General features: G+C 38.7%; 1 protein-coding gene and 1 long non-coding RNA gene across 7 annotated transcripts in view; one reads left to right on the top strand and one right to left on the bottom strand.

Annotated features, from left to right (window-relative positions):
* Positions 1–2,246: 2,246 nt before the first annotated feature.
* C6H2orf69 (chromosome 6 C2orf69 homolog) lies at positions 2,247–17,583 on the bottom strand. Its single transcript, XM_002749607.5, has 2 exons — positions 17,128–17,583; positions 2,247–5,488 (listed from the first exon to the last, which is right to left on the bottom strand). Exons 1-2 carry the CDS (start codon positions 17,458–17,460, stop codon positions 4,664–4,666), a joined length of 1,158 nt encoding a protein of 385 aa, XP_002749653.1. The 5' UTR covers positions 17,461–17,583; the 3' UTR covers positions 2,247–4,663.
* Positions 17,584–17,764: 181 nt separating this feature from the next.
* LOC118154640 (uncharacterized) overlaps positions 17,765–23,434 on the top strand; it is a 57,968-nt gene continuing 52,298 nt past the window's right edge. For 4 of the 6 annotated variants that reach the window (XR_013519375.1, XR_008482218.2, XR_013519374.1 and 1 more), the window contains exon 1: positions 17,765–17,970. This is a non-coding gene — a long non-coding RNA (uncharacterized LOC118154640). Of the gene's footprint in view, positions 17,971–19,328; positions 19,450–19,795; positions 19,866–23,434 lie in introns of all 6 variants that reach the window. The other 2 variants (XR_013519377.1, XR_013519376.1) reach the window with 2 other exon arrangements.

Here is a 23,434-nt window from a genome sequence, read left to right as displayed (position 1 = left end):
ATTAGCTGGGTGTGGTGGCGCATGCCTGTAATCCCAGCTACTTGGGAGGCTGAGGGAGGAGAATCACTTGAACCAGGAAGTTGGAGGTTGCCTGGCGATGGAGGGAGACTCCATCTAAAAAAGAAAAGTAATGATGAATTGCATTACACCAGAATGTAATACAAAAAAAAAAAAAAGAAATGAAATACTATGCAAAGAATGAGGAAGAGGTATATGTACAGGCATGGAAGTTTTCCAGTGTAGTTACATGAAAAAAATCAAACTGTACTGCCACTTGTGTAATAAGGTATGTGGTGTGTGAACATCTTATTTGCATATGCATATAATTATCTCTAAGGATGCAAGAAAAACTAGTGATACTGATGCCTTCAAGAAGAGGTTCAACTATGTGGGCTGATTGGAATCTGCAGTTTTATATTATTTGAATTTTTGTTCACATTACTCTTTCAAAATGCATTTTAAAAATACTTTATGCACCGAGATGGGTGGATCATCTGAACTCAGGAGTTCAAGATCAGACTGGGCAACCTGGCAAAACCCTGTCTCTACCAAAAATACAAAAAATTAGCAGAGTGTGGTGGTGCACACCAATAGTCCCAGCTACTCAGGAGGCTGATAGGAGCATCACTTGAACCTGAGAGGTGCAGGTTGCAGTGAGCTAGAATTGTGCCACCGCACTCCAGTCTGGGTGACAGAATGAGACCCTATCTCAAAAAAAAAAAAAAAAGAAGAAAATACTATATACAGAGCTGGGAGTGGTGCTACACACTTGTAGTACCAGCTACTTGGGAGGCTGAGGCAGGAGTGCTTGAAGCCTTGAAGCCAGGAGTTCAAGTTCAGCCTTGGCAACATGGGAGACCCATCTCAAATTTAAAAACATTGCAGAGTGTAATTATTAGTGTTTCATAACATTGTTTGTCTTGGCATTTGAATGGAAATTAGAATTCTATTTGTTCAGTAATTAATTTCTAACTCACTTTGATGAAATATGAAAACAAAGGAAACAAAGTCAACAAAACTTTGTATCCTTCATCCTTTTGAACAGCAGCTATGTGAACATTTGGAAAGAACCTTAGTAAGGCGGCTTTTCTATCACCTATAAAAAGTTGCCAACAGACATCAAAGGAGTTGACAAAAAAAAAAAAAATGCAGGAAGCTGGAAGGCAGGCCTGGATGGAATTGGAACTGTGCTGCTGTGACTCCTTTCCCCAGTGCTAAAAAATAGATGTACTCAGGAGGAACTAACATAGATTGGCAGTCACCCACACATCTCTGGTGTTACCTTAGTCTTGTTTCAAGCATACAAGCCACAAGTTTTTAGGTGTCTTAAATATACCTAAGTTGTAGTCTCCTTTTAAGTTCCATTAAGCAGGATACTAAAATGACTTTTTTTGGTAACTCTGCCTGTCTCTACCCTAACTAGTTTAACAACTGCTGGATCTCTGCCTTTGTAAAGAGCAACATGAGTTTACAGATGAGATCTATCTATATCTCTTCTAATGTTTGTTTCTCTTAAAGACCTTTAAGTAAAATAAAATAAGCTCTTTTATGAATACTACCTTTTGTTTTGTATTTTACCTCATAAGTTTAATGTATTAAACACTTCTATACCAGCATGCTGGGACTTTGTATTGTTTGTCTTACATCCCCATTGCCTAGACCCTCCTTGACCTTGGTGGTTGCTTAGATAGTACATGAATGAAAAGAAAAATAGATTACACCATATCCTAACCAAGTCTTGTAAGGAGCTAAAAGACTATATATAGATCCCTGAGAATTAGCACAGAAATGGGGAAAAAGATGAACTTGTTAGAGATTTTGTTCTCTTTGAAAGCCAACAGAAGAAGTGGAAATAATGCAAATGTTTGTGGAGCAATTTAAGAGGGAAAAGATATGTATTTGTACAGAAAAGGTTCAAAGTTGCTCATTTGAAAAGATATGGAGGATAATGAAAAATGTACAGTAAGTCCTCAACATCCTGTGACTTTAAACAAAAAGACAAACAGCAGGTCCTCAAATAACGTTTTGTTCATTGTCATTTAGTTAAAAAACAATGATGAGGGGAAAAAAAAGGTTTTGTTATATTGGTTTGCTTCAAATCCCAGTTTCCAAGAACCTACTGACATGTTAAGTGATGACTTACTGTATACAAATCCTAACTAGCAGTATGGAGAGAAATGGCTTCCTTTTAAAAAATGTGAAGTTTTAACAATGCTAATAATATAAAGCACATCCAAACAAACCTCTGCAGATGATCAACTTTAATACAACTATACATTCATGCTGTGGTGGTAACAACTTTCACATTTGTAGGAAAATTTCAAATTTTCTCAACTCATGACAAAGGCACAATCCAAAAGTATACATTAACATTACAGTAACAGTTTTAAACAAATGTGGACAAAGGACCAATCTGAAGTATTAAACAGAAAACCTCTGAATATGGATCAACTTGAATATATTTTCATTCCAGAAAATATTTTTTCTTTTCAACATTGTCTCATTTTGCTATGATAGCAGTTTTGGGTGCCTGGTGAGTTACTCTTAATATCCATTCAACGTGTAAAAATTGTAGTTAAGCATTCAAATACTGAATAGCCAAAGAACCCATATTTTTAAATATGTCTGATTTTTAAAAATTATTTAAATTATTTTTAAATGAATTCTGCTAAATGTCTTACTTTTCCATTTCAGTTAATTTAAAATAAATGCTTTTTCTTCCCCTAATAGAATTCAGTACCTCAGCTATTTTACTTTAGATGCATGTGAATTTAACCAAGGATTATTAAATAAATAGAAAAAAAAAAGCCATCCTATCAGTGTTTAAAGGCAATGTAATATGTTAAATGTTAAAATCAGGCTAATTTATTTCCTTGATGGAAATTTTTGGTCTCAAAAGAAACGGCAGGTATTTAAAGAAACTGAAGCAACATAAAACAACTTTGTCTTAAAACCATTTAGAGTTGCTGTTCTGTGGTTTATAAAATTAAGTGTTAAAACACCAAAAAGCAATATTATTTTTAAGCATTTGTTAAGTAAGAATCCTTTTTGATGAGTCTCTGAGTATTTGGAATGTATTTAGAGTCACTAAAATATAATTCTGGGAAGAAACCAAGAAATTAACATTTTTATTCTATATGGCTTTATAAATCTAGGTCTTCTGGGTCATTAAGGTATTAAGCTTCAGTGTCTTTTTAGTACTAAAGCAGCAAGTTACTTTCCTGCTTAGACATTTCATGTCCTGCAAAAGCTAATTATTAATAAACAACAAACTGTTCACCTTTTATTGTAATTACCCAATTACAATGTCAATGTTGGTTGACATTAATTAGATCTTGATTTCTCAAAGTGTATTTATCTAGGTCAAGAAAAACGGGCAGAAGGAAACTTCACCCAAATTATGTAGCAGTGTTAAGCAAATTCAGTTTTTGAGCCAAAATTAAATCATTTGTGTCTTCAAACTTTCCCTTGTAACTTTTCTTATAGCAATGTAATTTTGCATTTTGGCCAAAGAGAGCTATTTTCTTTTGGCAGACAAAATCATGCTTCTGGAGAAACATTGACTTAGATCTATGGAATCTGTTTCCTTTTTAATAGAGCTCTAACAAATAGAACATTATATATTTATTTTTTCCAAGTTGATCCCGAAAAGACTGATATAATGAAAAATTTGAAATATGCTCTGTAGTACATTTTTATTCAATATACATAAATGTGCTCAACTTAAAGCAATTTTCCAAAACAACTAGGTTTTGGCCAAGATTCAAGAAACCCCAGAATGTCTTATCCAAAATAATAAAAAATCATCAATTAAAAATTAAACAATAGTGCTTAAGTGTAATTTTGTTTTGTTTTAGAGATGAAATCTCACTATGTTGCCCACGTTGGAGTAGCTAGTCACAAACACAATCATGGTGAACCACAGCCTGGGCTCAAGCAATCCTCCTGCCTTAGCCTCCTGAGTAGCTGGAACTAAAGGCACATACCACCACCTGGCTATGTTTTTTAAAACCACCTTTACACTATTGTACACTCTTGGACATTTGGAAACAAATATATATGATTCTCATGAGAAAAGTACTTGGTGGCACATGAAAGATGAGTCAATGAGTTTGCAAAACAAAAGAGGCAGGGTGCAATTATTCCAAAATGATAGAAAACACCATCATACCTTTGCTTTTGTTAGAAGGGAAATGAAAATATTTCCACTCATGTTTTGAGTGCCAAAATACCTAATTACTGTTAAAATGTCACCAAATTAGTTTAAAACATTACTCAGAAAATCAGCTATTTCCAACAATAACAATTTTAGTTACCTTTTATAAGAACTATGTTGTAACTTTCATTATATATATATTTTTATATATGTTTTATTGCACTTTAGGGTAACTTTCATTTTTTAAGGGTCTTTCATCTCCTCAGGATTATTACAAACCACTTTGTTAGATTTCAAATTAATTCTAACCCAATCCAAATTTTTACTGTTCACATTCACAAGCAAAAAATACTACTGCACATTACACTCATATTTTAGGAATGTGTGCTTCCCCCCATATCCCAAAACTGATAATGCTGCCATGAATTACATCCCATTATCTGAATTTATAACACTCAAAATGCTTATGTTCTTCCACTCAACAAGTTCATTAATATACCTGTAATCTCAAAATACCTCATGAACCCTGAAGTGATTCTCTATGGAAGGAGCTTCCTTTGTAAAATGAATTTGGCTAGTCACCTGCATGCCAAAATCCCCAAGTATCTGAACAAATTTCTTGTGCTCCTTTCCAATCCAAGATCTCATTGGATCACGTACTTGGTAAGGTGTTACATGAGTGTGAACGATAATCCCTGTTTGTGCAAATTCTTTCAAAACTTCTGGATAAGTAACCCAAGTATTGCTTCCTCCTGAGTGACCACCATCCAGCCAATACATTGTTCTTATGCTTTTGATAAAAGTATCTATGTTCTTGTCTTTCTTGGCTTCTTTCAATTCAAAAAGCAACTGATTCAAAACAACACAACCTTTACTAAATCCAATCAAAGTAAAAGATGCATCATTTAGTGAGGGTGGATAAAAACTCATGGTAGACTCATCAGATTTTTCGCAGGTCCTCTCTTTTTCTCCCTGGCAACCATTCGCAGTATGAGAAGAACTGGATCTACAGTTAGATCCTGTGGAGTCCTTATTCCAAACATTCAAACTTTTCTTTGATAAACTATTATGACTTAAATTAAAAGCATTAACTAATAACATATAAAGGTGCTTAAAAGCTCCAAAGTCAGTATTGTGTTCTGGGGCACCAAACATGTTACTTTTTACAAAATTGTCATAGCAGCTGAATTTGTGCAAATGCATTCGGGAACATTTTATCACCCAAATATAACTATTGGGGAACCGGTGGGCTAAAATGGTGGCAACATTTTCTAGACTCCAGTTTTCCCATTGATAATTCTCAGGATGACGAGTCATAATTTCATGGTAATTCTGAAAGGTAAGAAAGATGAAATAAGTATTAAATACATATTTACAGAAAATGATTTCCACAAAAGATTTTCCATTTTTATTGTGGAGAAAGGATATTACAATGACCTATGGTTAATGGCGTTAACCATAGGTTAACAAATGAAAAGTATAAATCTGTCATTACTTTCTAGTAATAAGATATTGAACAAATCACTTCTTCCGTTTAAGCTCTGAAATCTATCAGGAGAAAGGGAAATAAGATATACCTACATGGAAAACAGTAAAAAGTTTTAAAAATTTTAGATCATTCTACTATAAAGACACATGCACACATATGTTCATTGCTGCCCTGTTTACAATAGCAAAGACCTGGAACCAACCCAAATGCCCACCAATGATAGACTGGACAAAGAAAATGTGGCACATATACACCACAGAATACTAAGTAGCCATATAAAACAATGAGTTCCTGCCCTTTGTAGGCACTTGGATGAATCTGGAAACCATCATTCTCAGCAAACTGACACAATTACAGAAAACCAAAGACTGCATGTTCTCACTCATAGGCAGGTGTTGAACAATGAGAACATGTGGACTCAGGGAGAGGAGCAGCACACACTGGGGGCAGTTGGGGGGGGTCTAGGGGAGGGACATTGGGGTATGGGAAGGGTTGGGAGGGATAACATGGGGAGAAATGACGGATATAGTATGCACCTATGCAACAACTCTGCATGACCTGCACATGTACCCCAGAACCTAAAGTAAAATTTTTAAAAAAAAGAGCTATAGAAAAAGTTAAAAAAGTTTTAATTTAGAAAGATTAGTGATATATTTAACAATTTTTTTTTTAGTATATACATATAATCAACTTTCCTAACACATTAACTGAAAATATAAATTTGGTTCACTAGACTTTTTGACCAACACAGAATCTTAAAATATTTCCCTAAGTTGCCATTCTATACCCTTCCTCTTTGGATTCCTCTAGCAATCTGAACAGTATGTTCAATTTCAAATTTAGCATTATATACAAAGCTGCAATGAACATTATAGAAAACTCTGTACAGATCTATGATTATATCCTTAAATTCCTAGATATGAAAAAACTAGGTCAAAGAATATTTGTAATTTAAGTCTGGATTTCTACTCTTGCTTATTCATATCCTTTGCCCCCCATCCCCCATATTTTGTGTGAGACAAGATCTGCTCTGTCATCCAGGCTAGAGTACAGTGGTTCAACTATGGCTCACTGCAGCCTTGACCTACTGGGCTCAAGCAATCCTCCCTTGTCATCCTCCTGAGTAGCTGGGACCACAGGTGCATATCATCACATGTAGTTAACTTTTTTATCTGAATTTTTAGCAATATGCACATTTTCTCTATTTAAAAATTAAAACTAGTAAATACTACAAAAATTCAGTCTATATATAAAGATATAGATAACATAGAAAAATCATCCATATAACAACCAATTAGAAATAATCATTAAAATTCTGAGGTCTAGCAGTCCAGTTTTCTCTAGCATACACATTTACAAGTATATATACAAGGGAGCATTCTTCTCCCCCAACAAGCAATAGGCTTATACATAGTTTTCACTTAAAAATATATTATAGGCATGGTTCCATATCAATATAGATTTGCATCATAATTTTTAGATATCTAAGGTTAATACCAATTTACATGTTCATTGGAAATATAAAAGAGTGCTTATTTTCCCACATCTTTACCCATCCATAATGCTAATGGCTATTAGCATCATTTTTTTAAAATCCTTGCTATTATGATAAAATGGTATCTTACTTTTGATTTAATTTGCATGTTTTGATTCCCAATCAGGTTAAACATTGTTAACTGGCAGTTTTCATTTTTCTTTGGTTAATTTTTGTTCATGTCCTACGATAATTTTCCCACTATGATGTTCAACTTCTTCCTAAGTTATATTTCACTAATATTAGTAGTTTATCATATATGTTAAACATATTAATTCCTGGAAGGCCATCATTTGACTTCTTATGGATTCTGCTATTGCTTTATGCACAATTATTTTACACTTATATGATATATACAATTATGAAATCATAGGCACTTACATCTGGAAGGGCTCATCTATATCCTTTTTATAGTTAAGGAAGCGGAGGTCCTGGAAACTACACAGTTATTTATATATTTATTTAGTTAATGAGTCAAAATGAACCTAGGTTTTATGACTCTTGGTTTAGTCTCTACCACGTAGAAGGTGCTCTAAATCTAGAAATGTGATATTTTCCTTGATTAGCCCCCAGTTCCATGATTAGAGGAAGGAGAATGCTTATTCTAAGGAACCGTGTGCACTAAAATGTAAAGATGGAGTCATTATTGTTGTGTCAAAGCCCAGATCTGAGAACAATGGAAACACACTTTCGTATTCTAAAAAGAAGCACCAGACACCCCTACAGGAGTTACTAAGAGGTAGCCCAAACTGATTCTGCTACCCAGGCTATTATACCATGGCCAATTTACAGAAAAGGTTAAAGACTAAGGAAAGAGAGAGCTTTCTCTGAAGAGAGTTTTCATCCTAGTTGGGAATGCAATGCACTACTATCCCCACAGGAGGTAAGGGGTGAAAGGCCATGCTTCTCATCTTCAGTGAGGCAGGCCACTGAAAATTTCTTGGGAGACTTTAAGGAATGCTTACTACTCCACAGTTAGATGCTTGCTGATCTGCAAAAACTCAGAGACCTACTCCAAACTGCTAATGAAGTAAGGAACAAAGGATTTTTAGGAAAACTTGATATGTGTCTCTAAGAGTTTGGAGACAAATAATAGATTCAATGTATGTGTTCTGCCCTTAAAGCAGAGAGAACTTCTGCTATGGTTTGAAAGAGTCCGCCAAATTTCATGTATTGGAAACTTAATCCCTAAACCAACCATGATTAAAGGTGCGATCTTTAACAGGTGGTTAGGTCACAAGGGTTCTGCCCTCATGAATGGATTAATGGTTCTTGATAAAGGATGAATTTGCCCTCTCCTCTACCTCCCCCATTCCCTAGTGCTCTTTTGCCCTTCTGCCTTCTACCATGAGATGACAGGACAAAAAAGCCCTCACCAGATGTAGGCCCCTGCCAACCACCAGAATCATGAGCTAAATAAATTGTTTATTATAAATTACCCAGTCTCAAGTATTCTGTTATAGCAGCACAAAACAAACTATGACAATTTCCATCAAAAATGGGACACGAGTAGGAGTTCAAGGCTACAGTCTGCTATGATGGCACCATGGCACTCCAGCCTGGACAACAGAACAACACCTCATCTCCAAGAAAAACTAAAAACACAGGGTGTAGGGACATCTTAGCTGTGCATAAAGTGCACATCTGAAATAAGTAGGCTAGAATGATCAGAACAGGGTCCAGCCTAAGAGAGCTGCCCGATAAAGCACAGGAAGTTCCAAGATACATGACCAAGACACATCGCTTAGGGCATGATCATCTATAGATTCTAACCTTTAGGAAAGCAAATTTTTAAACAGTTAAAACTGGAAATGACACAGATGTTTATGAACTGCTGCATGGATAAACAAATTATATATCCATACATAAAATACTATTCTGTAAATAAAAGAAACAGACTACTGGCTGGGCACAGTGACTCACACCTGTAATCCCAGCACTTTGGAAGGCCAAGGCAGGAGGATCACTTAACCCCAGGAGTTTGAGACCAGCCTAGGCAACATAATGAGATCTTCGTTTCTGCAAAAAACTTAAAACATTAGCCAGGTGTAATAGTGCATGCCTGTAGTTCCAGCTACTTGGGAGGCTAAGGTGGGAGGATTGCTTGAACCTAGGAGGTTGAGGCTGCATTGAGCTATGATTACACCACTGCATTTCAGCCTAGGTGACAGAGCGAGATCCTGTCTCAAAAAAAAAAAAGAAAAGAAAAAAAAATACGGATATAGGTAACAATATGGATGAATTTCAAAAGTATTACATAGTGAAAGAGGTCACACGCAAAAGACTACATACTACAGACAAATTAACAAAATTCTAGAAAAAGCAAAACTATAGTGAAAGAAAACAGATTAGTGGTTGGGAAATAAAAAATGACCATAAAGGAGCACAGAGGCACTTTTTAGGATAATAAAGATACTCTACAACATGATTATGATGATTACTTAATTCCAACACTTGTCAAAATTCAAAAAATTGTACTCTTACTTAAAGGGGCTGGGTTCAGCGGCTCACATCTGTAATCCCAGCACTTTGGGAGGCCCAGGCAGGCAGATCACTTGAGGTCAGGAGCTCGAGAAACCAGCCTGGTCAACATGGTAAAACCCCTCTCTACTAAAAATACAAAAATTAGCCAGGCATGGTGGCGTACACCTGTAATCCCAGTTACTGAAGAGGCTGAAGCACAAGAATCCCTTGAACACGGGAGGCAGAGGTTGCAGTGAGCTGAGACTGCACTACTAGACTCCAGCCTGGGCAAAAGAGCAAGACTCCATCTCAAAAAATAATAAATAAAATAAAGGGGATAAATATAATTCTATACTCTGAGGCTTTAAAAAGATAACTCAAAATGGAAAGTACCTACTTTGATCTTGATCATCCTTCAAAATCATTACAGTTGGATAAGAAAAACATAGATACCTAAAGAAACAAAAATTACTATGGATATATAGTTTGCTTGTGTCCCCACCAAAATCTCATCTGAATTGTAGTTCCCATAATCCCCAAGTGTTGTGGGAGGGAACCAATGGGAGGTAACTGAATCATGGGGGTGATTACCCTCATGCTGTTCTGGTGACAGTGAGTTCTGACAAGATGGTTTTATAAGGGGCTCATCCCCCTCTTTGCTCTCATTCTTCTCTTTCCTGCCACCATGTGAAGAAGGGCATGTTTGCTTCCCCTTCTGCCATGACTGTAAGTTTTCTGAGGTCTCCGCAGCCCCGTGGAACTGAGCCAATTAAACCTCTTTCCTTTATAAACTACTTAGTCATGGGTATATCTTTATTAGCAGCATGAGAATGGACTAATACAGTAAATTGGTACTGAAGAGAGTGGGGTGCTGCTATAAGGATACCTGAAAATGTAGAATTTGGAAATGGATAACAGGCAGAGGCTGGAACAGTTTGAAGGGCTCAGAAGAAGACAGGAAAATGTGGGAAAGGTTGGAACTTCCTAGAGACTTGTTGAATGGCTTTGACCAAAATGCTGACAGTGATATGGACAATTAAGTCTAGGCTGAAGTGGTCTCAGATGAAGATAATAAACTTCTTAGAACTGCAGCAAAGGTCACTCTTGTTATGGTTTAGCAAAGAGACTGCTGGCATTTTGCCCCTGCCCTAGAGATCTGTGGAACTTTTGACCTTGAGAGACATGGTTTGGAATGGTAACTTATGTTTAAAAGGGACACAGCACATAAAAGTTTGGAAAATTTGCAGCCTGATTATGCCACAGGAAAAAAAAAACAAACCCATTTTCTGAGGAAAAATTCAAGAGGGCTACAGAAATTTGCATAAGTAACAAAGAGCCCAAAGTTCATTGCCAAGATAATGGGAAAAATGTCTCCAGGGCACCCTCTCTCATCACAGGCCCAGTGGCCTCAGAGGAAAAAAATTGTTTCGTGGGCTGGGCTCAGGCCCTTGCTGCTTTGTGCAGTCTCGAAACTTGGTGCCGTGTCCCAGCTGTGACCAACATATAAAGGGGCCAACATATAGTTCAGGCTGTTGCTTCAGAGAATGCAAGCCCCAAGCCTTGGTGGCTTACATGTGATGTTGGCCCTGCAGGTACACAAAAGTCAGGAATTGAGGTTGGGGAACCTCTGCTTAGATTTCAGAGGATATATAAAAATGTCTGGATGTCCAGGCAGAAGTTTGCTTTAGGGTAGTATGGAAAAGAAATGTGGGGCTCACATTTCCCCACTGGGGCATTACCTAGTGAAGCTGTGAGAAGAGGGCCACTGTCATCCAGACCCCAGCATGGTAGATAAACCAACAGCTTGACCATGTGCCTAGAAAACCCACACTCAACACTAGCCAAGAAGGCAGCCTGGAGAGCGGCTGTACCCTGAAAAGCCACAGGCAGGGAACTGCCCAAAGCCATGGGAGCCCACCTCTTGCATCAGCGTGACCTGGATGTGAAACATGGAGTTAAAGGAGATCATTTTGGAAATTTAAGGTTTAATGACTGTCCTATTGGATTTTGGACTTGCATGGGACCTGTAGCCCCTTTGTTTTGGTCCATTTCTCCCTTTTGGAATGGGTGTATTTACCCAATACCTGTACCCTATTGTATCTAGGCAGTAACTAACTTGCTTTCGATTTTACAGGCTCATAGGTGGAAGGGACTTGCCTTGTCTTAGATGAAACTCTGGACTTGGACTTTTGAGTTAATGCTGGAATGAGTTAAGACTTTGGGGGACTGTTGGAAGGGCAAGATTATGATTTGAAATATAAGGACATGAGATTTGGGAGGTGTCAGGGGTGGAATGATGTGATTTGGCTGTGTCCCCATCCAAACCTCATCTCGAATTCTAGTTTCCATAATCCCCATGTGTTGTGTAAGGGACCCAGTGGGAGGTAACTAAATCATGGGTGAGGTTACCCTCAAGTTGTTCTCATGGTACTGAGTGAGTTCTCATGAGATCTGATGGTTTTATAAGAGGCTTCCCCCATCTTCGCTCTCATTCTTTTCCTTCCTGCTGCCATGTGAAGAAGGATGCATTTGCTTCCCCTTCTGCCATAATTTTAAGTTTCCTGAGGCCTCCCAGCCCTGTGAAACTGAGTCAATTAAACCTCTTTCCTTTATAAATTACCCAGCCTCAGGTATGACTTCATTAGCAGCTGAGAATGGACTAATATATACGGCCTTAGCTTTCTTGTAATTCAAATGATAAAGGACAAGTAGAGAATATTTTAAAAGGATATACAACAAAAGATGACTGCAAAAGGAACATCGAGAAGTTAATGGGAATTAAAAGGACTCAAAATTATATGAATAACCAGTTCTAATTAACACCAAATAATGAAACAGTATCAAGAGAGATGAAACTTCAGGCTGGGCGCTGTAGCTCATGCCTATAATCCCAGCACTTTGGGAGGCTGAGGTAGGAGGATCACCTGAGGTCAGGAGTTTGAGACCATGGCCAACATGGTGAAACTCTGTCTCTACTAAAAGCACACACACAAAAAATTAGCTGGGTGTGGTGGTGTGCGCCTGTAGTCCCAGCTACTCAGGAGGGTGAGGCAGGAGAATTGCTAGAGCCCAGGAGGCAGAGGCTGCAGTGAGCCAAGAACACACCCCTGCACTCTAGCCTGGGCAAAAGAGCAAGACTCCACCTCAAGAAAAAAAAACAAAAGATACGCAAAGCTTCTAATGCTATCTTACAGAATTCTGTTTAGCCCTAATCTGTTCAATATTTATTCAAATTAAGAATAAAGCTATAACAAGAATGCTTGGCCAGGTGTGGTGTCTCGTACTTGTAATCCCAACACTTTGGAAGACTGAGGTGGGAGGATCACTTGAGCAAAGGAGTGGGCAATACAGTGAGACCCCCATCTCTATAAAAAATAACAATAAAAGGATCAACACGATAAAAAGATGGGCTATATTTAACAGGAAAAATTTCATAAGGATAAATATTAGGCTCAAAAGAATCAAGTACAGAAATAAGATGAGGAAATCAGCCTAACAGCATTTTATATAATAGCCAACATATTTCAAGCACTTCATGCATTGTTCAAAGAAACTCACAAATACTGATTTATGCAACAAGTCATCTAATGCACACCTACTACATGCCACTCTCAAGCATCACAGTTTATATCAGTGAAAAGACATGAGCTTATATTTTAGTGGCAGATGGCAAACAAAACTCAAAACAAAAAGTAAACTAGTACAATAAATGCAATAGGTAAAAGTAAAGAAGAAAAGTTGACAGGAAGCCTATGTATACTCTGATTATTAATTAGGATGGTCAGAAAAGGTCTCAGAGAGGCAGAGTCTTGAGCAGACCTAGAAGAGGTGAGGTAATAAACATACAGATATCTACAGGAAGACTCTTCTAGGCTGTATGCACAAAGCTTTTCAGGTATAGTGTGCCTGACATGTTTGAGCAACACCAAGAAAGCCAAACAGGCTGGATTAAACAGAAACAGGAGACCAAGTCAGATAGGTAACAGGATGGGGAAAGATAGAGATAATGAAAAGCCATGCAAGACAGGACATTAACAGGAAGGATTCTGGCTTTTACTCTGAGTGACATGGGAAGCGACTGCAGAGTTTTGAGCAGACATGGAATGATGTGACTTACGTTTCTAAATGGTTATTCTAATTACTTTAGATACACTGAGAAGGTAAAGTCACTAGATTGAAGATATAAGAGGTATGAAAGAGATTTCTAATGGATGCCTTCAAGATTTCTATCTTGGGCCGGGCGTGGTGGCTCAAGCCTGTAATCCCAGCACTTTAGGAGGCCGAGGTGGGTGGATCACGAGGTCAAGAGATCGAGACCATCCTGGTCAACGTGGTGAAATCTCGTTTCTACTAAAAATACACAAAAATTAGCTGGGCACGGTGGCGTGTGCCTGTAATCCCAGCTACTCAGGAGGCTGAGGAAGGAGAATTGCCTGAACCCAGGAGGCGGAGGTTGCGGTGAGCTGAGATCGCACCATTGCGCTCCAGCCTGGGTAACAAGAGTGAAACTGTCTCGGAAAAAAAAAAAAAAGATTTCTATCTTGAGCAACTGAGAAGGTAAAGTTTCCATTACCAACATGAGAAAGACTGCATAGGAGTAAAGATCCAGAGATTTTAGGTTTAGGATACCTATTAAATATCCAAAAGGAAATAATCATGCATATTAATTTGTCAGCCTAAAGTCTGGGGAGTGTATGTAGGCTAGATACATAAATGTTGAGTTGTCAGGGTACAAGTAGTGAGTAAAGCAATGAGTGAAGGGAGTGAACACAGACAGAGGAAATGTAGAGGAACAGACCACCAGGATACACAATCATTTTTAAAGTCACCAGAGATGAGAAGGGACCAGAACTCATTCAGTATTCACATATTTAATTTCCATTGACACCTTAAAAACTATTATTCCTATTTTATAGTCGAGGTAGCTGAAACAGATTTAACAATTGTCCAGGGATATTATATGTAAAAAGTTCTAAATCATCAGGGTTCAAACACAGGCAATCTGGCTTCAAAACAAAAAAACAAAACAAAACAAAGCAAAACAAAACAAGCCTCAAACTGTATGTAAGATTTTTATTATATCCTGGCTGGTACACTTTAAAAATACTTTAGGAGGTGCTCAATAAATGTTAATTATAATTATCATCATCATTATTTTAGGAATGTATGCAATAATTGTTCCACAAAATTACAGTCATAGGAACGTCACATACTATTTTCCCAGTCTGAGCCACAAGGGCACCAAGTGAGTAAATGACGTTTTTCCTCTTAAATCTAAATACTACTTTTTTTCCCCGTTTTTATTAGCAGTCAACTAAATTAGTCAATTATTTTCAGGACAAAAGAAAATACTATATGTATGAGTGTGTGTGTATGTGTATCTTAATCATTATTTGACTCAAAAGAGCATAAAGTTTCTAAGTATGTCATCTTAAAGCATCGATTTTGAAAACAAACTGATGCAGTTTCATAGTATAAGAAACTGATCTAGGCCAGGTGTGGTGGCTCACGCCTGTAATCCCAACACTTTGGGAGGCCAAGGCGGCAGATCACTTTAGGTCAGGAGTTTCAGACGAGCCTGGCCAACATGGTGAAACCCCCGCTTCTACTAAAAGTACAAAAATTAGCCTGTTGTGGTGGCACACATCTGTAATCCCAGCTACTCAGGAGGCTGAGGCATGAGAATCGCTTGGAGTGCCACTGCACTCCAGTCTGGGCAAGAGAGCAAGACTCCTTCTCAAAAAAACCACAAAAAACAGAGAAACACATTTAGCTACATTCTAGCTTTAACTGTCTAGAACTCTCTGTGATGATGGATATGTTCTATGATAATGCCATATATCTGTGCTGTCCAATACAGCATACACAAGCCATCTGTAGCTACTGAGCACTTGAAATGCAGCTATGACTGGGTAACTAGATTTTTAATTTTATTTAATTTTAATTAACTCAGATAGCTTCATATGGCTAATGGCTACCATATCAAATAATATAACTTTAGATTAAGACCCAGTTTTCAGGGCAACAGAACCACAGGTATTTGCCTGCAGCTATAAAATAAACCTAATATGCAAAAGCAAAAGTACAAAATGAGGTGAGCATCAAAACACTGACATGCTTAACAATTATTGTCCCTTTTCTCCCACCAATCCCCACTCTTTTTTAAGGTTACTGGGTAGATTGGTTGGTTTTTAATTACTGCCACCGTTTTCTTTTTCTTTGTTTTTTTTTTGGGAGAAGGAAAGAAAAAACATGAGTAAAGGAGAGGAAGAAAGAGGAAGAGAAAGAGGGAGGGTGAACAGAAATATTGCTTTATTCTGAAAAAAAAAATGGGTATTAATAATGGCCAATGAATGGTTCATTTAAACCTATGAGTAGGTGTGATGTGGTATTGACAAGAATGTATATTTTGTGTATTTGGAGAGCTCTATAAATATTTATTAAGTTTACTTGTTCTGGATCTGAGTTCGAGTCCTTGATATCCTTATTAATTTTCTGTCTCATTGAGTCTAAGTCTCTATGTATCTGGGTGTTAGGATCGTTAGCTCTTGTTGCATCGATCCTTTTACCACTATATCTTGGTTGCTTTAAAATCTATTTTATCCGATACGAGAATTGCAACTCCTGCTTTTTATTTATTTCTTTATTTATTTTTGCTCTCCATTTGGTTGGTAAATCTTTCTCCATCCCTTTGAGTCTTTGTGTATCCTTGCATGTGAAACAGGTCTGGATGTAACATGCCGTTGGGTTTTGGCTGTGTCTTTTGATTGGGGGATTTAGTCGATTTAAATTTAGGGTTACTGCCATTTGATGTTAACTGGCTGTTTTATCCATTCGTTGATGTAAATTCTTCTTTATGTTGATGCTCTTTACTTTTTGGCATATTTTTAGAAGGGCTAATACTGGTTGTTTCTTTCTGTGTGTAATGCTTCTTTCAGAGGCTCTTGTAAAGCAGGCCTGGTGGTAATAAAATCTCTGAGTACTTGCTTGTTCATAAAATATTTTATTTTTCCTTCAGTTGTGAAGCTTAGTTTGGCTGGATATGAAATTCTGGGCTGAAGGTTCTGTCACCGTTTTCTAAACACTACGTGCTAAGTTAATTTAAAGCCATCTCTCTGTTCCCTGCCACCACACACACAGGATCCTCTGAGTAAACCAAATTACAGAATGAATATACAAGACGCGTCTCATTTTCTGTCTCAAATTCCACCTACTGGAAGCCTAAACAGACAGGTGGCTCTTTCGAGATCGCAGCCCTCCTCGGACACCTTCCCAATGGGGCTCTAAGGACACACGGCGACAGGGGCATGGAAGGCGCGGTTTTGGATTTCGTGGAGTAACGGTAAAGTCACCCTCATAAGTGAATGTGTGGGTGTGTTCAGATGAGGAAAGGAACCCGGCAGCAGCCACAAGGGAAGAATCTAGTGACCGCGTGCGACACGACACGACAGGAGGGAACAGATACCCAGGCAGGCCCGGAGTTACCTGCACATCCCCAGGGAAATAGAGGACGTGATGCTGGGGCGGCGGCTGCGGCTCCTCCTTCGCAGGGTCCCCGGGGAGGTCCTGCAGCTCCAGCCCCTCCCCGGCGGTCGCTAACAGGAGCAACTCGTTGCTGCGCTGAGGATCGGCTCCGGGCACAGTGGACAGCTGCAGGCACTGCCGGCGGCGCACTTCGGCCGAGCGGGAGCATCGCGCGCCGCTGCTGCCGCCTGGGTTCATGGTTCTGGCCTGAGAGCAGCACCAGGCGTTTCCGATTCCGAGCTGCGGCAGCAGGAGCAGCAGCGGCGGCGACCGCAGGAGCCTGAACCCCAACATGGGTCGCCGCCGCGAGAGCGGTTCGGAGGTTGAGGGTGGCGGGAGGGGGTTCCTAAAGGAGGGACTTCAGCAGGCGGCCCAACGGTCGGCGGCCGCAACCCGGCCGGGAGCCGGCGCTGGCGCGACGACGTCAGAGGCCGACGTCCGCGCGCAGCGTGCGAAAGGAAAGGAAGGGAGGGGTGTGCGCAAAATCGGGTTTGGGTTCCCGTAGGGAACGGTGGGCGTGGCTTGAGGAAGGACATTTGTGATTGGTGGGTTCTGCCGTGACCGGGAAGTTCGAACGGAAGTCTGGGGAAGAGCCGGCGAAGTGCCAAGACTTGAAGAACCGAGTACTACCAGCTGGAGCTAGCGGCAGTTGTGGCGCATGCGCAGCAGCCCGGGTGGCCGCACGTCGCCGTTCAGCAATATGTAACGTATAGACTTCTGCATATACCAAGCTCCCTGTTTCTGTAGGTTCACTTGCGATTTATCTGGTCTTTCAGGACTTGAAAGGGAGACAGTCCCAAAGATGTGAGTAATTCTGTCCGTGAGAAGTCTTCTACATGCCCTGGAGGAAGGGAATCTCTCTCCTCAAACCTTGAGTTTCATAGGTAGAATTATTATAGATACACGAAGATCGCTGTGTTCATGGGGAATTTGTGGTTATTTATGAAGCTAATTCACCTCTGCTTGGTAGCGAGAAACAGGGCACGTGGTCGAGGACAGGAAAAAACGGGGCGAAGCACAACGCATTACTTGGTGTTTTGCAACTGATGAGATTTGCTATTTGGAGGTTTTCAAAACTAATTTAAACAGTGTAGGAAAGTCATATTTGTCCAGCAACTGTCTGTGTCCAGTTGAGTAGGAATAAGATTTGATGAAATATATGCTCACACCTGTAATCCCAGCGCTATGGGATGCCGAGGCAGAGGATCACTTGAGTCCAGCAGTTTGAAACCAGCATGGGTAACATAGGGAGGCCTTGTCTCTACTAAATTTTTTTGTTTTTAATTAGTCGAGCATGGTGGTGCGTGCCTGTAGTCCAAGCTACTAGGAAGGCTGAGGTGGGAGATTGGATCGCTTGAGCCCAGGAGTTGTATACTGAGATGAGTTGTGATCCCACCACTGCACTCCAGCCTGGGCAACAGAAGCAGACCCTGTCTCAAAAAATAAACTAAAAACAAACAAACAAAACAGGAAAATGTGTGCATGCGAGGATGAGATCCAAGTACTTGTGAGACAAAGCACTGTAAAGAAACTTTGGGAGAGAATATTAATGAGAATTACAAAAACTACAGCTAATATTTATTCAGGGTTTACTATCAGCCAGAAATCTAACTAAGCATTTTATATATAATTGTTCTGAGTGTGTATATGTGTATTTAAGCACACATACTGTTTTATTTGGTCTACATATGCAAATATTAACAAATGGCTTGGAGAAGGAACATAAATGAGCAAATTTTGTGTGTGTGTGTATATATATTATATACACAATATGATACACACACACACACACACCCCCTTAGTGACAGTATGCTAACCTACGGTGGTCTAAGTTATTGCATTCCATCTAACATCAAAATATTGTTATCAACCAAAAATTATTCAATTAATTACTAAGGAGATCTGCTTTCTAAAATAACTGGTTTAAAGCAAGTAGAGATTAATTATACAATAATGAGTATATAATTACATTTAGGCAACCAGACTTCACTCTGTTTTGCCAATTTCATACATGTTACTTACCATTGTTAAATACAGGATTGCTGAAATGTAATCTAAAAGTCCAAACATGTACGTGAATTGCAAATGCAGCTTTTGATTTGTGGTCTTGTTTTTAGCTTGGATTTTTAATGAAATCTACTTTTTTTTTTGTTTTTTTTGAGACCAAGTTCTCACTTTGTCACCCAGGCTGGAGTTCAGTGGCACAATCTTGGCTCGCTACAATCTCCACCTCCTGGGTTCAAGCATTTCTCCTGCCTCAGCCTCCTGTAGCTGAGATCACAGGTATGTGCCACCATGTCCAGCTAATTTCTGTATTTTTTTAGTAGATAGGAGGTTTCTCCATGTTGACCAGGCTGGTCTCGGACTCCTCATCTCAGGTGATCCACCCACCTCGGCCTCCCAAAGTGCTGGGATTACAGGCAGGAGCCACTGCCCCCAGCCTCAATGAAATCTATTCTTATTGAAGGAGATGGAGAATGTGTTTTAGAAGAAAATTGTAGCAAATATTAAATACTACAAAGTTGTCTCAGTATCTCTAAGATATTTAAGGTCTTTGAGAAATACAAGTAAAAATTTAAAGGGTAGAGTACAGAAACAGACTAAAGTAAGCACAAATGTTTCCCTGCAGTCAAGAGATTTGTGCAGCCTTATAGGAGACACTTCCAGAGAAAGTAACCACTCCCAATTTATTAGCTGAGGTATGTATGTCATTTATGTTAAGTCACTGATGCTGTAATTCCTTCTCACAGGTCCCCTTGATATTACTATAGTATTTTCTGTCTCCATCCCTCTGTCTTCTGCTAGGAGACCAATTTTGTAAATCACTGCTTTTCTAACAATCACTGGCACAGATGGCCGAGCATTCTCCCTTTTTATTCTGTCTCAGAGCTGACTTTCCATCCCAGAATGAGATCTTACATATACAAAGTTACTCTAATCCGTTGTGTGAGTCTTCTCTTCTCTAACTGATAGGGTTCTGCACAGAGATTTTGTTAATGCTTAATAGTGTCCAAAAAGCTTTAGTACACCTCTGGACTCTTGAGAGTTCTCAAGGGATCCTGCTGAGCTCTCAGACCTTTTTAATGCTATTCAATATAATAGAAAAGTTGCAAAATTGGAAGGAATCTGAGAAAGGCTACTTTACATTGGAAAGGACAGCATTAAAAAGCACCAACTTCAGTAACTGCAGGGGCCAGGTCTATATTATAAACAGTAAAATTGTCTATAAGTAAACAATAGTGAGTGTAAACACTGGCAAACTACAGAGACATGTCATATTTGAAGAAGGCAGTCACTATTCACTACTATCCAGTTGTAAAATGAAGACAACATTTTCCCAAATCTTCAAATTTTTAAGAGATTTCTCAACACAAATCAAATACAGATTTTTATGTTTCATTTGCCAACTTGTAAATGTTGACAACTAATTAAATTTGCTTGTAAAACACTATTAAATTAAATGCATGTATTTGGCCTATGGGCCACAAATATACAACTTCTCTACTAGTAGAGGTGAAATGAGTGGATATAGAAAAGCAGGAGATGGGGGAAAAAAAGACAAAACAAAAAGACTGAGTGTGGTGGCTTACTCCTGTAATCCCAGCACTCTAGGAAGCCGAGGCAGGTGGAACACTTGAGGTCAGGAGTTCAAGACCAGCCTGACCAAGATGGTGAAGCCCTGTCTCTACTACAAATACAAAAATTAGCCAGGCATGGTGGTGGGTGCCTGTAATCCCAGTGACTCCAGAGGCTGAGGCAAGAGAATCGCTTGAATACCGGGTGGCGGAGGTTGCAGTGAGTGAAGCTCACGCCACTGCACTCCATCCTGGGCAACACAGTGAGACTCTGTCTTAAAAAAAAAGCAAAAGACAAAAGCCCTTAATTGTGGCTTGCTCTGAGCAATTGAGAGGGAAAAGAATGGGGAAAAGATTTTTTTTTTTTTTTTTTAGATGGAGTCTCTCTCACTCTGTAGCCCAGGCTGGAGTGCAGTGGCGTGATCTTGGCTCACTGCAACCTCAGCCTCCTGGGTCCTGGTTCAAGCAATTCTCCTACCTCAGCCTCCCAAGTAACTTGGATTACAGGTGTGAGCCACCAATGCCCAGCTAATTTTGTATTTTTTAGTAGGTACGGGGTTTCACCATGTTGGCCAGTCTAGTCTTGAATTCCTGACCTCAGGATCCGCCCGTCTCAGCCTCCCAAAGTGCTGGGATTACAGGCGTGAGCCACCGCGCCCGGCTGGGGAAAAGATTTTAAGAAGTTCTGTGAGATTTTAATTGGATCCCATTTGATGTTCTTTAAGAGTTAAAAAAAAAAGTTTTAAAAAATTATTTTTGGTTTTGAACAGGTTTTTTTTTGTGTGTTTTAATAAGCTTCTGTGCCAAAACTGGGCCTTGAGAGGAACAGGCTTCATGTGAAGTATGCTACTCTAGCATATAATTTTGCTCCCAAAATGCCTGATAAAATAAAAATTAGAGAATAGAACCATTTGGGGATTTGAAAGCATATTCTTTGGCTAGTTTCACTAGCTAAGTGATACCATGTACACTGTTCCTGTGGTATGTAATTTACTAAACATATGCTTCCTCAAAATGCAAATCACTACATGTCAAAACCTTATAGATTATCTTTAGCACTCAATGAATCCTCAAATGCAATAATTAGCCAACAGTACTTGAATATATTGTACTTTACCCACTGTTAAATGGTTGAAAAAAATGAATCAATTTAAAATATAACAAATTCTTAACAAAATACTAACTGATATGGTTTGACTCTGTGTCCTTATCTAAATCTCATCTCAAATTATAATCCCCATGTGTCAAGGGAGGGACCTGTAATCCCCACATCTTGAGGAAAGGAGGTGATTGGATCATGGGGGCTGTTTCCCGCATGGTGTACTTGTGATAATGAGTGAGTTCTCACGAGAGCTGATGGTTTTATAAGTGTTTGACAGTTCCTCCTTCACTTCTCTCACTTCTGCTGCCCTGTGAAGCAGGTGCCTGCTTCCCCTTCCCCCATGATTATGTTAACTGAGCCCTCTCCAGCCATGCAGAACTACGAGTTAATTAAACCTCTTTCCTGTATAAATTGCCAAGTCTCAGGTATTTCTTTATAGCAGCATGAGAATGGACTAATCCACAAGCCAAACCCAGAAACATATGAAAAGAATTATATATCATAAAAATGTGGGATTTATCCCAGGAATGCAAAGCTAATTTTTAATCTCTGAACATCTATTAACATTATATATATCGTATCAATAGAATAAAAAACAAAAATGACATAATCATCCTAATAGGCACAGAAAAAACATTTAACAAAATCTAACACTCTTTTATGATTAAAAACACTCAACAAACTAGGAGTTTAAGGGAACTTCAACCTAATAAAGGGCATTATGAAAAACCCACAACTAACATACTTAATGATAAATGACTGTTTTTCCCCTAAGAATAGGAACAAGATAAAGATGTTTACTCTTGCTACTTCTAATCAATATCATCCTGGAAGTTCTAGCTAAGGCAGTTAGGCAAGAAAAAGAAATAAAAGCTATTTAGATTGGGAAGGAAGGAGTAAATCCAAGCAGATGACAGCATCTTGAATATAGAAAATCCTAAGGAATCCACTAAAAAATGGTTATAAATAATGAACAAGTTCAGCATGATACAAAATACAAGTCATATTTCTATATGACAGCAATAAAAATATAACAATTCCATTTACATTAATATCAAAAGATAGGAATAAAGTTAAAGAAATGCAAAAATTATATAGTGAAAGCTACAAAACATTGTTCAAAGAAATTTAAAAAGACCTCTCAGATTAAATGGGAGGAAATAGAAATATCTCCCATATTCATGGATCAGAAGACTTACTATTAAGATGACAGTTCTCTCCAAATTGATCTACAGATTCAGTGCCATTTGTATCACAATTTCAGCTGCCTCTTTTGCAAAAATGTTTAAGCCAATCCTATGATGTATATGGAAATGCAAGGGACCCAGAATAGCCAAAACAATCTTGAAAAAAAAGATCAAAGTTGGAGGGCTCACATTACCCCATTTCAATACTCACTACAGAGCTACAATAATCAAGACAGTGTGTGTAGGTATGAGAGTAGGCATGTAAAACAGTAAAATAGTATTAAGAGTCTAGAAATAAACCTTAAATTTATGGTCAAATTATTTTCAACAAAGGTGCCAAGATGATGGAAACAAAAAGTCTTTTAACAAGTGGTACAGGGTCAACTGGATGGACAAATGCAAAA

Source organism: Callithrix jacchus, chromosome 6 (genome assembly GCF_049354715.1).
Source record: "Callithrix jacchus isolate 240 chromosome 6, calJac240_pri, whole genome shotgun sequence".
NCBI classification, from domain to species: domain Eukaryota; kingdom Metazoa; phylum Chordata; class Mammalia; order Primates; family Cebidae; genus Callithrix; species Callithrix jacchus.
The sequence above is the reverse complement of the archived record's forward strand: the minus strand, read 5'-3'. Positions and strand labels throughout refer to the sequence as shown.

What these genes read in the sequence shown, in the direction of transcription:
- C6H2orf69 (XM_002749607.5), bottom strand. Translation starts at nt 17,460, where the DNA reads ATGTTGGGGTTCAGGCTCCTGCGGTCGCCGCCGCTGCTGCTCCTGCTG. An exon ending in ATTTCCCTGGGGATGTGCAG is followed by an intron (nt 5,489 to 17,127) that starts GTAACTCCGGGC and finishes CTTACCTTTCAG; the next exon opens with AATTACCATGAAATTATGAC.